The sequence below is a fragment of the Ursus maritimus genome, unplaced genomic scaffold, assembly GCF_017311325.1.
Source record: "Ursus maritimus isolate PB19 unplaced genomic scaffold, ASM1731132v1 scaffold_14, whole genome shotgun sequence".
Classification (NCBI taxonomy): Eukaryota; Metazoa; Chordata; class Mammalia; order Carnivora; family Ursidae; genus Ursus; species Ursus maritimus.
The window spans coordinates 65,698,731-65,713,597 of NW_024423786.1; the positions used below are offsets into that span (position 1 = coordinate 65,698,731).

At 47.0% G+C, this 14,867-nt stretch overlaps 1 protein-coding gene across 2 annotated transcripts in view; it reads left to right on the forward strand.

Annotated features, from left to right (window-relative positions):
- The window catches only part of LOC103660515 (protoheme IX farnesyltransferase, mitochondrial), a 126,125-nt gene that overhangs the window by 84,083 nt on the left and 27,175 nt on the right, over window positions 1-14,867 (forward strand). For both annotated transcript variants that reach the window (XM_040630057.1, XM_040630056.1), the window contains exon 5: window positions 4,219-4,289. In XM_040630057.1, the coding sequence (XP_040485991.1) occupies window positions 4,219-4,289 (71 nt within the window). The remainder of the gene's footprint in view (window positions 1-4,218; window positions 4,290-14,867) is intronic.

The window sequence follows — 14,867 nt, forward strand, 5'->3', positions numbered from 1 at the left end:
TGTCCTGCTAAATGTTAAGCCTTCTTGGAAGTTAGACGCTCCCGCCAATTTCTGTCACCCCACACTTGCACGTTCTCGTTGGTTCTAGACCTCGGTTCCATCTTTGGATGGCTGACGTGACAGAAATGTCGACAAGCTAGTATCCTTTCTTCATCCAGATGAAATCACTCATTCATTCCTGAACTGAGACTTGAGAACTGCCAAAATAGTTATTTATATGAGTCTCTGTGTTATGTTAGATAACACCGTACCAGCGTTTGAATAACATGATTTGTAACTGGAATCCTCATTACTCCTGTGAAATTAAATTAATGGGTTATGAAGGAAAGATTATTTCAAATACCTATAGAATGTGTTTGAATGTCGGGGTAGGGAGGGAATTTAAACAGACAGAACATTTTAATTACATGTAACTCGAACTAGTTCAATAAAGAATGTAGACTTTCGGGGGCAAAGAATTCTTTAACACGTATAAATCATTGTAAAATGAATGTAATACAATCTACAGATGTATGTATTCATTTGCCTTGATGGTTCATTGAATAAATTACTTGTGCCTATTTGCATAGCTCTCTTTAACATTAAGAATTATAAATTCACGTGTCTCAGGGAGCCTGTCACTCAGAATTCCAGATAAGATGAGCATATTGTAAGTTAAATACTTTTAAATAGTGGCACTTTTGACAGTAACAGAGAAGAAGCCTGTATTGGGGTTTGATCAGAAGGTCAGAACCACCGTGAGTGATGTAAGGGGAGGCGGGTGTATTATGGGGAATCAAGCCGATGCGGTGCTGGGAGCGAAGCTGTCTGGAAAGCTGCTGGGCCCGTACCTGGCTCTGGGCCGGGGTAAGCAGGACTGTCAGAGAGGAAAGTAGAGAGGGGGAGCCGCCTGAGATCTGCAAGGCTGAGCTGAAACTCACCAGAACAAACCGGAACATGTGTCTGTCTCTTCCTGCTTGCAAGCCTGCAACTTGGATGAACCAGGTACCCCGCAGAAGAGCGGTTGCATTTCTCCGTGCAGCAGCACACAGACTTGGCCCAGTATGAATGAGAGGTGGACAGGCTCAGGGACTGGCTGCAGCCCAGAGAGCTGGCAGGAGCTGGAGAAGTTGCAGCCATGGTGCCCCTCCAGCCCACTAGGGCAGCCAGCCCACCCTCAGCTGTGGAGTGTGAGCGTGGCTGCGACTTCAGTTCCACCTTTCAACCCCCCTGCCAGCTCTGTGGGTCACCTGAACGTCCAGCTGTGCAGGACCGGGAGTGGGGGGCAGGGTCGCTCCCAGTTAACTAAACTGACATGGCACAAACCCAGCAGCCATCATGGTTCACCCCTCGTCAGCTTAGCACTCGGACACACTTTGCGATCAAACTTAGCTTCCAAAGAAGGCGATAGGAAAATTGTGTTTATACCAAACATGGTGAAAATGGTCCCTCTTACAACCAACATTCACTAGTCCCTTTCTGCGTCTTTGGGTGATGTTCCTTTCTCTTCAAGCTGGGTCACAGCCCCCCTTGATGTCGTGCAGCCTAAATTCTGAGACGTGATGGGAAATACTAGTAGCATACATTCAGTGGTAGGAGAATGGGAGAGAGGAATAAAAACTTTGGTTTATATATGTGAATATGATTACATGAAAATAAAAGGATTCAGAATTCTTCCATTCCTGTGTCTGCCCCTGGTCACAGGACCACAGCTGGTATTTATAACTACCTTTTCTGGCCAGCCAGTCCATATTTCCTTTGTCCTTGGCAGGCACCTCGGACGGTTATAGTTCCTTGCCACCGGAAATGACCCAAAACTGAGTTCTAGAAGGGTCTGGAAATGGAACTCTTAGACATTGCTAGTTGGAATGTAAATGGCAGGTCCCCTTGGTGAAAGTGTGTACACTAAAAGGCTCTTGGGCTAGAGGGTAAGGCAGGATGTTGATTTCTCTCCATCTCCACTGCCACAGCCTTGTTAGACCCTCACCATCTGTCCCAGGGCCATTACAGCCAAAACCGTCCTCCAAGTGGCAGTCATAGTGATCTGCCCAAAATGCATCTCCTACATGTTAGGGTGGCATGTGAAGCTCCCCACGATCCGGCCCTTCACCTGCCCCTGGAACTTCATGTCCAGCCATCCAGCAACACTGGTGTAATCATAGTTAAATTAGTCATTATCGAGCTCTTGGTCTGTGCCAGGCATGATGCTGCATCTTATTAATCCTCACATTAACTGTGCAAGTTATATGTTACTGCCCTCATTTTACAGAGGAGGGAACTGGCTTCCAGACAGCGTCACATAGCCACTAGTCATTGGTAAAGCTGAAATGTAACCGTCATCTCTCACTGCGAAGCCTGGCCTTGAACCTCTGTGCCATCCTGAACTCTTTCCAGCTACTCGAGCCTATCATGAAGTTTCTGCTTCCTGTGTCTTTCTCTCTGTTCGTTTCCCCTTGCGTCTAGACTGCTCTTTTCTTCCCTCCAGGCCCCTTAAAGCATCCGACTCCTGCTGAGTCTTGAAGTCTGTTTTAAGAGTGCTAGAAGGAGGGGCGCCTGGGTGGCTCAGTCGTTATGTGTCTGCCTTCAGCTCAGGGCGTGATCCCGGAGTCCTGGGAACGAGCCCCGCGTCGGGCTCCTCCGCTGGGAGCCTGCTTCTTCCTCTCCCACTCCCCCTGCTTGTGTTCCCTCTCTCGCTGGCTGTCTCTCTGTCAAATAAATAAATAAAATCTTAAAAAAAAAAAAAAAAAAAAAAAGAGTTCTGGAAGAATGCGTGCCCTGCCTGCCTGCCTCCCGGGCTGCTTCAGGGCCCGTTTTAGCACATCTCTCTTTCATTGTACTGTGCACATTATAATAATCATCTGTATCCTGGTCTTTCTGCTAGATTAAAGGTCAGCAACCCTTTTTCAGTAAAGGGCCAAAGAGTGAATATTTTAGGGTTTGTGGGCCATACCGTCTCTGTTGCAACTACCCGACCCGGCCGTTGGGGTGTGAGGGCAGCCATAGCAAGACGTAGACAGCAAGTGTGGGTGAGTTCCAACACAACTCTACTAATGGATACTGAAACCTGACTCTCCTATAATTTTCACATGTCCCAGAATGTTCTTCTGCTTTGCGTTTATTTTTCCAGTCATTAAAAAAACGTAAAAAAAAAATTTTTTCATCTTGTGAGCTGTACAGAGGCAGGTGCAGGCTGGATGTCACCTGTGAGCTTGTCGACCCGTATGTTATAGTGTGAATTTCTGGAGAGCAGACCCAGTACCTCATTGTTAGGGTGACCATACCAGTGTATTGTCCAGACGGGGATGCTTGGAGAGCGAGAAGGGCTGCTGGTAATGATCCTGGGATCACAGGTGTGAAAGGGGAGCTGCCCCAGACGGAGAGAGGTGGTTACGCCGGTCACAGTGTCACCTTGTTGGCCGTTTATAGTTTCATCTGGGGTCCTAATCCCTCAGCCCTGGTTCTTGACGTTAGTGGCCCATTTCCACTGGTTGATTCACAGGCGTGGGGACATGTGCAAGGTTCTGAGATCGTCTAGAGCACGAAACCTTTACACCTGCAACAGTTAACTTCCTCTGAAGGAAGCAACTGTATATTTAACTGTGGTTTTCAGAGTGGATCAAAGTGGAACCATGCGTATTCTAGACAATGAATGCTCATAATTTTTTTTTAAAGATTTTTTTTATTTATTTGACAGAGATAGAGACAGCCAGCGAGAGAGGGAACACAAGCAGGGGAAGTGGGAGAGGAAGAAGCAGGCTTACAGCAGAGGAGCCTGATGTGGGGCTCGATCCCATAACGCTGGGATCACGCCCTGAGCCAAAGGCAGATGCTTAACCGCTGTGCCACCCAGGCGCCCCAAATGCTCATAATTTTTTAAAGATTTTACTTATTTGAGAGAGAGCATGGATGGGGTGAGGGGCAGAGGGAGAAGGGGAAGCAGACTCCCCGCTGAGCAGGGAGCCCGATGCGGGACTCGATCCTAGGACCCCAAGATCATGACCTGAGCCGAAGGCAGATGCTTACTGACTGAGCCACCCAGGCACGCACCCCTTTTGCATATAATTTTTAAATGTGTCTCTCCCCGAGAATTTTCCTCTGTTTTGAGCGCCAAGAGTATGAGTTCATAAGACCAAAATTAAATGACATTTACTGTGGACAGAAGTATAGAACTGAAGCAGAAGAGAAGAATTGTTTCATGTTATATTTAATGTCTTCTGTCTTTTTTCAATCTTTTTGCAGTTTTTTGAGGTGCCGTTTGATTCAAACATGAATAGGACAAAGAACAGACCTCTGGTTCGTGGACAGATCAGGTAAAATCATGAATAGAAGTCTCTATCACAGTACTTTTCAACTCTCCCCAAAATGTACTACAGAGCACTTAAAACAGATCTAAGATTTACTGTTCTGTTGTGGGAGTAACTCATGCAATGGATTTCTTTATGAAATTCCATTTTGAAACACGGACTTGTTTCGCTTGGAGGGGCTGAGGATGAAAACATTCCATTAACACAAATGATTTCAGACAAATCCATATAGGGTCTCCGAAGAAAGATCTGTCTGAAGCCTTACTTTTTCAGACAAACTGATAATGCTGTTATCTGCCGAGTAAAGCACTACCCCCATTACTCTCCTTGCTACCAAATTCAATTAAGTAGAACTAAAAGGCATATAAATATTTTAATATCACTAATGGTTAATAATTAAACATTTTACTTCCTGGAGACCTTGAAATTGGCATTTTAAAATATTTTTTTCAAATCCGGTGGATATCATAAGCCAAGAAGCATAAAAAGGACCAAATGGTTTTACTGACAATTCTAAATCAGTGAGTCCTCTCCTCCCATTTCATGGGCAGTGCCCTCACGGAGCGTAAAATGTATTGGGGTAACACTTGTGGATCAGATAATCACAAATATTCAGTAAAACCGTAAAGGAAACAAATGCCGTATGGTCAGAAGTGTACGTAAAAATGACTTTTAATATTAGCTGTTTGGAGCCGTTCAGTCCTTCAGTGCATTTAAAATACCGTTATATTACATTGGGCGATGGAAACATATGAGAGCAGAAATCTCATATCCCCTGATACTCTATTTCTTTTTTTGAAATATAAATAAAGCCATGTGCTGCGTTTTTATTTAAAGTGTCAGGAGTACTTTCATCTGGGTGGAGCTGTTCTAGAAAAGCAAATGCAAGCTCTCTGGCCCATCTCAAAAGCTAGAAGGCGCCCGTGCCGCTGGTCGGATCACAGGGAAGTCCTTCCTGCAGGGAAATCACAGTCTCCTCGAGAACTGGGGGAAATGTGGGACAGGCCCAGCAAGCAGCCCTCAGGCATCTAATGATGATCAGATAAAGGCCTGCCGTTCTCCTAGTATCTCGTCTTACTCTGCCCAGTGTGGTCGTTCCCTGCACCCAGGAAAAGCCGAGTGGACCAGTGCATCCAGGGAGAGGCACACGTGGCCTTGGTGGTTGGCATTGGCCACGCCCGTCCTTTAGAGGAGAGAGGCTGCTGCACAAGTATTAGTCTTGTTAAACCGGTACCTTCATCTTTTGTTTGCAAGATGACCCAGGCAGAATCTCATCTATGATAATAAACCTTAATTGCTACCTAAAGTAGCCTCTAAAAGGGCAAATGATAGGGCTGAAAAAGGGACTCCAGCTTATCTGAAGAGCTGGGCTGTATATTATCAAACAGGTGCAAGGAGCTGTTCCAAGTCTGGGGCAGAAGAACCTTGCCCTGAGAATCATAGTTTTAAAACCGAAGACTTTATATCTCACCGCTTAGTGTTTATTATAACCTAGAAGTGAGTATTTTATAAGTGGGTGGCTGTGGGGGGTATAAGAGAATGTCTCACAGACCATCCATTAGCATTAATTTCTCAGCGTTGGTGGTTCTGATGTTCACAATGGCTATTGGGCATTTACGTGCAAAGCCCAGCCAGTTTATTTTGAAGTCCTCGATTTGGTATTTACTGCTCCATTTGACTTGGGCTGATCCGCCTTACTGAACCTATCCCACTTCATAGAATTCGCGGTTTGGCATATGAAGTGTAAGTTCCCGACGTTATTGACGGGTCTGGGAAGGAAGTCCTTGGACACCTTTACTGATGACAGCTGTTTCTGTCTTTGTACCTAGCTTGGCCTCTCCAGTCTAAAGAAATACTATGAGCATTTGCGTGAATATATATATATATAAGTGATGGCAGTTTGTTTTGAAAATTTTTACTGAAGTAAATAAAATTATAGTCTAAGGAGTAATATAAGAAATATACTAAATAAATATACTAAGGAAAGAAACATATGCCTGGACCAGTTGTTCTAGTTTTTGGGGTTGATTTTTTGGTTTGGTTTTGTTTTGTTTTTTTATAACCTGGGCAATCAGTACGGTTGTGCACTCCCATGGTTGCCAGTCTCTGAACTTTTTGTCCTGTCTTCCCGAAAAACGTGGCGGGGGGGTGGGCACTGAACGCTTTGGGAGCTGACCCAGAAGATAGTGCTTTGTTTTGGTTTGGTTTGTTTTGCTTGTTTAATTTATTATTTATTCCAGAAAGGGTTAGAGGTATCATAAGGCTGTATTTTAGCAAAGCAGAGACACATATAAAGAAAGTCAGGGTTATAGAAAATAGAATATGCGATAAATGGTAAAAACAAGGAAAACTTCTCCAGTTCACATAGTTAGTAAGGTTGACTGTGGATTTCATTCTGCATTCCCGGTGAAATCACAGCTCCGTCGTTAAGGGTAAGCGTTGCGTGCATTACTGAGATTTAATTCTCCCTGCAGCACCCTGAGATAGATGGGGTTGAATGCCCCCAGTACGCAGGGGGGAAACTGAGGATCCAAGTATTACAGAGAAGCGGCAGAACCAAAATTGGGCCTACTCCCTTGCACTCCCTGCCCTGAGTCCTGTAACAACTACACATAACTGTCTTTGAAAGTCTCTTTGTCCATGAGAAGAAAACACTACTCTTGGGAGACCAAACTTCTGCCTCTCTATTCTTTAACAAATAAGACGGGATCCTTGGTGATGATCTTAGAAGAATGTCCTGTGTGACTTCCGTGGAGGAAGCAAATCATTTTCTGAAGCATCTCTGGGCACAAGCTGGGGGGAATACCAAAGAACAGCTCCTGCTGAGAACCGTTTAGAGTGAATGGCCTTGAAGCAGGTTGGGTGGAAGAAGCTTGTGGCCAGACATATTGGCCTAAGGAGCCTCTCTAGTGGTTCAGCCTCATCCAGGGATTAGAGATTGATTGATTTATTTGAGAGAGAGAGGAAGAGAGCAGGGGCAGAGGGAGAGGGGATCTCAAGCAGACTCCCTGCTGAGCATGGAACGTGACACAGGGCTCGATCCCAGGACCCAGAGATCACGACCTGAGCCGAAACCAAGAGTCGGACGCTCAACCGACCGAGCCACTCAGGTGCCCCTGATCCAGAGGTTAAACTGAGACCATGAAAGAGAGAGGAGAGGGGGTGCCAGTCTCGTCTGTGTGTCAGGCAGTGTGGGGAATGTCGTCCACCACAGGACATGATTGTAAAGTGGCCGTTCGTCCCGGTTTGGCCAGGACAGCCCTGCTTTACCCCAGGATTACTGATGGCGTTCACTCTCACTCTCAATGATGTCCAGGCTGGATGATGACTCTGTGCCACCTGACACAGATGGTGGGGATGGTGCTGATGTTCACAGAAATTCCCGTTTTTTAAGTCTATTTCCTATAAAGGCCAATTGCTTTTTTTGACTAGAGGAGAAAAAAAAAAGCACATGAACAGAAAGTGTATTGTGTCTAAATCAGTTAGTGTGTACACACTGTAACACATACCTCTCTAAATAGCTTTTCTTTTTTAAGATTTTATTTATTTATTTGAGAGAGAGCACGCGTGAACAGGAGAGCACAAGCAGGGGGAGCAGCAGAGGGAGAGGGAGAAGTGGACTCCCCACCGAGCAGGGAACCCAATGCAGGACTCGATCCCAGGACCCTGAGATCATGACCTGAGCCGAAGACAGATGCTTAACTGGCTGAGCCACCCAGGCGCCCCTCTAAATAGCTTTTTAAAAATGACACTCTGTGTCTTTACATTTGCTTATAAATTAGAGAAGATAAGTAAGGTCAGCTAACTGGTTTGGACATTTCTGGCAAAAATGTCATGATTCTGAATGACTTGTCAGGAGAGAGTTGGACTTAGAGCTCCCTTTTGATTCTCTGGCAGAGAATGGAGCATAGAATTCACGTCACACGTCAGGAACTCACATTGAAGGGCGAGTCAGCTCACCTAAGGAGTCAGATCCACAAGTCACGTAATGAAGGTAAATGTCATTGGAAAGTCAGATTCAGTGTGATCCAATTTTAACTTGGTGACTGGAGAAACTTAACCAGCAATTTTTTAAAAAATCTGTATAATAGAAGGCATTTCAGTCTTCAGATGTTTTTCATATGGTAGTCAGAGTCTAGTGAAAAATGTTACCTAACAGACTCGAAGCTTGGGCAAGTCACTGAATTAACCTCTTTCCCCACCGCCTCTCCCTCCTGGAGGGATCGCAGTTCCAATCTTGTTCATCTCACGCCATCGCCGTGCAGGTAACAACAAGAGCCATAAAATCATGCAAATACATGTGCATTATTGGGAAGAAGGTTTAAAATCAAGTGGAAAAAAGCTATTGGTAGAAATTTCACCTGTTTTCAAAATTTGCATTAAAATATAAATATTCTAGCACTTATCAGGCAATAACATAAAAAAGAAATTTAGATTAGCTTCCAGGGTTAGGGAGAAAGAAGCAAAACACTTGGAAAGAGAGAGAACTCAGAAAGTGGTAGGTGTACGTGTTTCCATGGCCATGCCGGTGTTGGTCCGACCACTCAGCGGTGGCGTTACCGAATCCTTCCTTCCCACTACCACCATCAGGACACGTTTGTAAGAGAAGGTTGTCCCAGTAGAGGAGTGTGCCGGTTGCCAGGGTTACTGAGAGGTGGATGACAGGCTCTCCATTGTCTTCGGATCGCGTGGAGGAGGTGGCAGCCCAGGTGCATAAGGACACGAAGTGCTGTCATGAGAAGGACAGTTGACACCACAAATGTACCTCTGAATGCACCTGCCAGCCAGGCCCTGCACCAGACCAGAGGTGCAATGGTCCGCACAGTAGGAGGGGCATGCTGGGTGATGAAGAGGAGAGCCTGACCCAGACCGGCGAAGTCCAGGGTGGACTTAGTGGAAGGGTGATTTCTTGAAGCTGAGAACCAGAAAATGAGTGAGAGTTGACCCGACCTATTCGCCTCCACGTTCTTTCTGTTCCTTCCTCCTCTGGCCGCGCCTTTGTCGGTGGTCGCTAGCCCCCTTCTGATCTCATTCTTTCTCTGCAGACGCTGTACTCTTCACTGTCCATACCTCCTGGCCAGACTGTTCTTCTGAGCAGAGACCCTTTGAAAGTCTCTTCTGGGGTGCCTCTGGAGGCATATCAGCTTCCGGATGTATATATCCCAGTACATCACTTCCTCTCCCACGCTGGCTTTGTGTTCATTCACATTGCAAAGCAGGCGCCTGTAAGTCACTCTAGACTTTCCGTCCCACCCCCTTCATCCGACTGTGGGCGAGACTGTGTCTTTCCAGCCCCAGAAGCACCCTGGAATCTGCCCTCTCGCCCTGCCGTGCTCGGCAGAGCATCCCCAGCTCGCCCCAGTCGTTATAACCGCACCCCAGCTGGTCTCCAACCACTCTTTCCGGCTGTCTTCCATAGCTTCTCCTTCAGTGATCACATCGGTTTCTGGCTTAAAACCTTTGGACGTCTTCTAAACATATTTAAGAGGAACTATTTTATTTTCAGTGCTTTACTGCATCTTATAAGGCCTTTCAGGGTCTGAACCTTCCCGGTCCTCGCAGCTTCACCCCCTCGCGGTGTTCACCTTTACTCATTCATCCCTCTGTGTTCGGTTGTGCCTGAACGGAACAGCTGGTGTTTTCACCTGTCCTGCCAGGCGTGCTGACCTTGCCCCTCCGTGGCCTGGGGAAGGCGTTGTGCCAGGCGTTCCTTCCACTGGAAGGACAGCTCCTCCCGCATTCCAGCAAGGCGGGGTTAGATGTTTTGTCTTGGAGCATGTGCTGTTCTTTGGGCGCCCCTCTTGCTCTGTTACATTGTGTTTTCTTCCAAGACAAAGGTTGAGTCCCATCTGCGTATCTCCAGCACCCAAGATCACTTACATGAAGCCATTTCCTGAGTGTCTCCTCTGTGCCCGGCACTATTTTTAATGCCACGATACCAGAGGGAACAAAGCAGACAAGAATCCCTCACGTCACGGAGCCTGCATTTCAGTTATCACGTCTGGCAGCTCTCTGATGCTTAGTGAGGGATGGGTGCACCGATGGATGGATAGATGGACGGACGGACAGACGTTAGAGAAGTAGAAATGACCTCCCAAGCGAGGGAAATACAGAAGCGGAGACTGAGACAGGAATACTTGGCGCATGGCATCAAGGGGGTGAGGAGGCCACTGGGACACGCGCGAGCGATCAGTGAGGAGGAAGCGTGAGCACGAGGGTGGGGGTGGGCCGTAGACCTTGACAGACAAACCGACTTTGGATAGAATAAAGCAGAGGTCATGCCAGGCAAGACGAACATGAGGAGCAAAGGTGCAGGGAAGGGAACGCAAAGTAGGTGTTTCAGGATAAAAACATATGACTTGGCCAGACTCAGAGGGAAGGATTTGAAGGAGCCTAGTGAGGAGGCGAAGCCGGGAAGGAGGCTGAGAAAACGTGCCTGCCACACCAAATTCTGTAGGGCTTGGACCGCGGTGTGTGTTGTGCTAGGGCTCTTCAGTGCAAGACGAGAAAAAGAAACAACAGGCCTGTGTCTTGGAAAGGAAGAAAGGCACTCTCCGTTCACAGACAGTGTGACCGTTTACGTGGAAAATTCAAACGAATCTACAAAAAAGCTATGAGAACTCGTAAATGAATGTAGCAGGGGCATGAGAGACAAGGTCAGGACACAGAATCCAGCTGCAGGAAGCTAGGCAAAGAATTCTCACGTGGAACGCAGAAAGCACAAACCATAGATGAAGTAATAGGTAAAATAGACTTCACCAAAATAAAAATGTCTGCTCTCCCAGAAACACTTCGGAAAATGACCGGACCAGCCGCAGAGTGGGAGAAAATATTTGCAAAGCATGGAGCTCATGATGGTCTTGGGTCCAGAATACATACAAAATCCCTAAAACCCACCACCAAGAAAGCAACCCAATTAAAACATGGACAAAACATTCAAACAAACACTCCACTAAAGAAGACGGACATACAGGGTGTCTGGGTGGCTCAGTCATTCAGCGTCTGCCTTCAGCTCAGGTCATGATCTCAGGGTCCTGGGATCGGGTCCCGCATGGGCCTCGCTGCTCCATGGGGAGCCTGCTTCTCCCTCTCCCTAGCTCGTGCTCACTTGCTCTCTCTCTCAAGTAAAATCTTTTAAAAAAATAAAAAATAAATAAAAATTAAAAAAAATAAAGAAGACACACAGATACCAAATAAACGCATAAGAAGGTTTTCAACATCACTAGTCATTAGGGGAAATGCAAATGAAAACCACAATGAGATGCCACTGCACCCCTATGAAAACAGTTAACATTTGTAAAACAGTAATACAAAGAGCTGGCAGGGGTGCGGAGTGCCGGGCATCCTCCTGGGTTGCTGGTGCGAGTACAAAGGGGTACACTTACTTTTTGTAAAACAGTTCGGCAGATCCCTATAAAGCGAAACGAGATTTGCCATATAACCCCACTCCTGCGTGTCTGGAAACACATGTCCATGCAAAGACGTGTATGTGAGTGCTTGTAACAGTTTGAATCATGATTGCCGAAAGCATCCTAACTGTCCCTCAGCTGGTGAGTGTGTGTGGGTACAATGATGTGGATACAGTTCCACAGCATTGTAAGTGAAAGATACCAGGGGTTGCATACTGTACGATTCCGTGTGTGTGACATTTTGGAAAGCCAAAACTGTAGGGACAGAGGGCAGATCAGTGGTAACCAGGAATTGGGGGAGAAGGAAGGGGTTTGAGGACAGGAGCGTGAAGGAACTTTGTGAGGGGTCAGAAATAGTTTATATCTTGGTCGTGGAGACGGTTATACAATTGTACATCTTTTTCAGAACGCAGAACTAACCGTACCCCTGAAACGTGTGGATTTTACTGTGTGCAAAACGACTGGGTTTTCAGGGCACTCGGTTTTCCCTGGGGACCATACTGATGTAGATTGCAGAGCATAAGATTTTGGGGTCACCCTGCCTGGACTCAAAATCCGGCTTCTCCTCCTGCATCACTGGGCAGGAGCGTAGTCGTAAACTGCTGTAGTCTCTTCCCTGAAATGGGGATAGCACCCTTACCTCACAGGGTTCGATGAGAACGCGGCTCTTCTTCTAAACCAGACGGTGAAGTACAGTGCGGTCATCCCTGTGGTGGTGACTCCTTTTTCAACAACCACATGCTGAGCATCTCTGGGCTTTAGGCTCCGGCTAAATGCTGGAATGTGGCTGACGTGACCCAGTACCTGCCCTCCTTACGGTGCTGTGGGGGAGGAAGAAGGTAAACCAGTGAACAAGTAAATTTTAAAAGGTCATTCTAGGTGGCCATCAGTGGTACAAAGAAAATAAACAGGTGACATGGAGCAATTGGTGGAGACCCTTTGAGAAAGAGAAGTAGAGAGACGCTGCATTTGAGGAGTGGTGTATGCATCGAGACCCGAAGGGTAAGGACGCAGAGAGAGCAGCAGGTGCAAAGCCCAGGTGGTCAGTGGGCCTGACATGGGGAAGAGAACAGAACGGAGGCCGCCGTGGCCAGACGGAGCAGAGTGGTATGGGATGAGTTACAGCCTAGTGAGAAGTCCGGCTCGAATCCTGGGGGCACTGGGACGCCGGGAATGAGTCATAACTATGGGATTGCTGTGATCACATTTATGTGTCTGAAAGAACCCTTCAGAATGTACCAGAGCGTCACAAGAGTGAGCAGAGGCCTGTTACGGGCCCAGGGGAGTGGATGATGGCGTGGACCAGGGTGGTCACGGCGGAGGTCAAGTTTGCTGTTGCTCCATTCAGACTGCAGGCTGGCCGCCATTGCCTGCAAGTTCACTTGAATTGTATCTGCTTTTCAAAGTCTTTCCATCTCTCCTCCCACAAATAAACCCCGCCCGTCCCTGCCTCCCTGCCTTTGCTTCTCCAGTCCACCTGCCTTCTGGAGCTTTCTGTCTTCCACAGCTTCTGCATGTCCCTTGAGGAAGGTCTCCACTGTCTGCAGCTCTCTCCACCTTTCTTAAATTCTGCAGCCTCGGTACAGGCACCGCATAATTCGTCAGGAGGGAGAGTAGCTAAGCAGACAGGAAAACTGAACCCCAGAGAAGTAGCAGCCCCACTGTCCCGTTGAGTGCTCACAGCCGCCACAGCAAAAATACACGGCTGTTCAGTCCAAGTGCCAGTGCCTGACGTTCCTACAGAGAGGACTAGACCCCTGCAGGGAGACAGACCTCTCTAGGAACCCCCATCTCTCTTCCCCTGGGAACCATAAAAGCCGAACGGTCTGAACACCCACCTGTCTAAATACAGGCCTTCCTTTTGTTCCCGCCTTTCGTGGAACTCAGTGATTCTCAAACTTGAGTGGACGTCATTTCCCAGAATTGGACATACGTAACCTTGCATGCACTTTCTGGATCGCTGCAGGGAATCCTGAAGGCTAATTTTGAGTATAATGTATTTTCACCATGGGGCTGACCTACATAAAAGAAACAAACGGCAGCCCCACTGTGTTTCCAGACCGTGAAAGTGCACGCAGTCCTGTGACGGGTCTGATTTCCAGCCTCGATGCTGCCTGCCCTCTGTTTCCCGAGCGGCCACCGCAGCTTCGTTGTTTCCGGTGATGGAGAAAGTAACGTTCAATGCATTTAATAAACGAGCAATAGTAAGATAATGGACGGTTTTCGAGAAAGCCGGTTACAGTATGCACACATCCGTTACGTTTTAGGCAACAGAAACTTTCTGCAGTTGTGTTGAGAATCAAAGGTAAAAGTCTTTATAGCTAAAATACCATCTAATGAGGATAAAATCTGTGAAATTACACTATCATTTGTTTCATTTTCCCAAGGAGGATAGAGAGGACGGTACTTTTAATTATCTCTTTTATCGCCTACATAAAATGCCAAGTCCGTATATCGAAGGTTCTCACTCACCACTAATAAAAGAAAGACTGTCTTCCTTTATCAGCTCTTGGGAAAATATGCTTTTCCTAGTGGATAGAAAGATGACTTTTTCGTTGTTGTTGGTTTTTTTTTAATACTAAGATGACATGTTTAAATCCATCCTCACTCTTGCAGGCCCACAAGAAGTGATTACTTCCTCTGACTGTTCTAGAGAACGCTGTGGCCTTAATAATTGCAGGTGGTTTAACAGAAACATCCTTTTGTAGCTTCTGTTTACCAAATGTAACTCCTGTGGAAACATTTGACCCCGTGGCTTTCTGTGCTTTTTACTTCAGCCCTGGGGCCTTTGTGGCAGAATTATTTATCAGTCTTTAATGGCTTGGGGACCACTTGATGAATTCGAGCACAGTGTACCTCACATCACTGAGGAAGAATCCCGGAGGCTTGGGGCTAACCTTGGAGTCCTGGTGCCTTTGGCTGGAGAGCTCTGGCATCACCGTTTGCCTCTGAGGACGCCTGGAGACAGTGGCTCCAGAGGGTCCCGGTGGCGCGGTTTTAAGATCTGGTATTGGCGCCTCACCACAGAGTTTATCCCCTGTGAACTTGGAGCCAAATGCCTCTGTTCCCCTGGGGCTGTGTGTCCGCACGGCCTTGTCACAGCCTGAGCGAGCCACAGCTCCGTAGTCTGGGGCCACGTTGCTGGTAAGGAACTTGTCACGGGCAAAACCAAGAA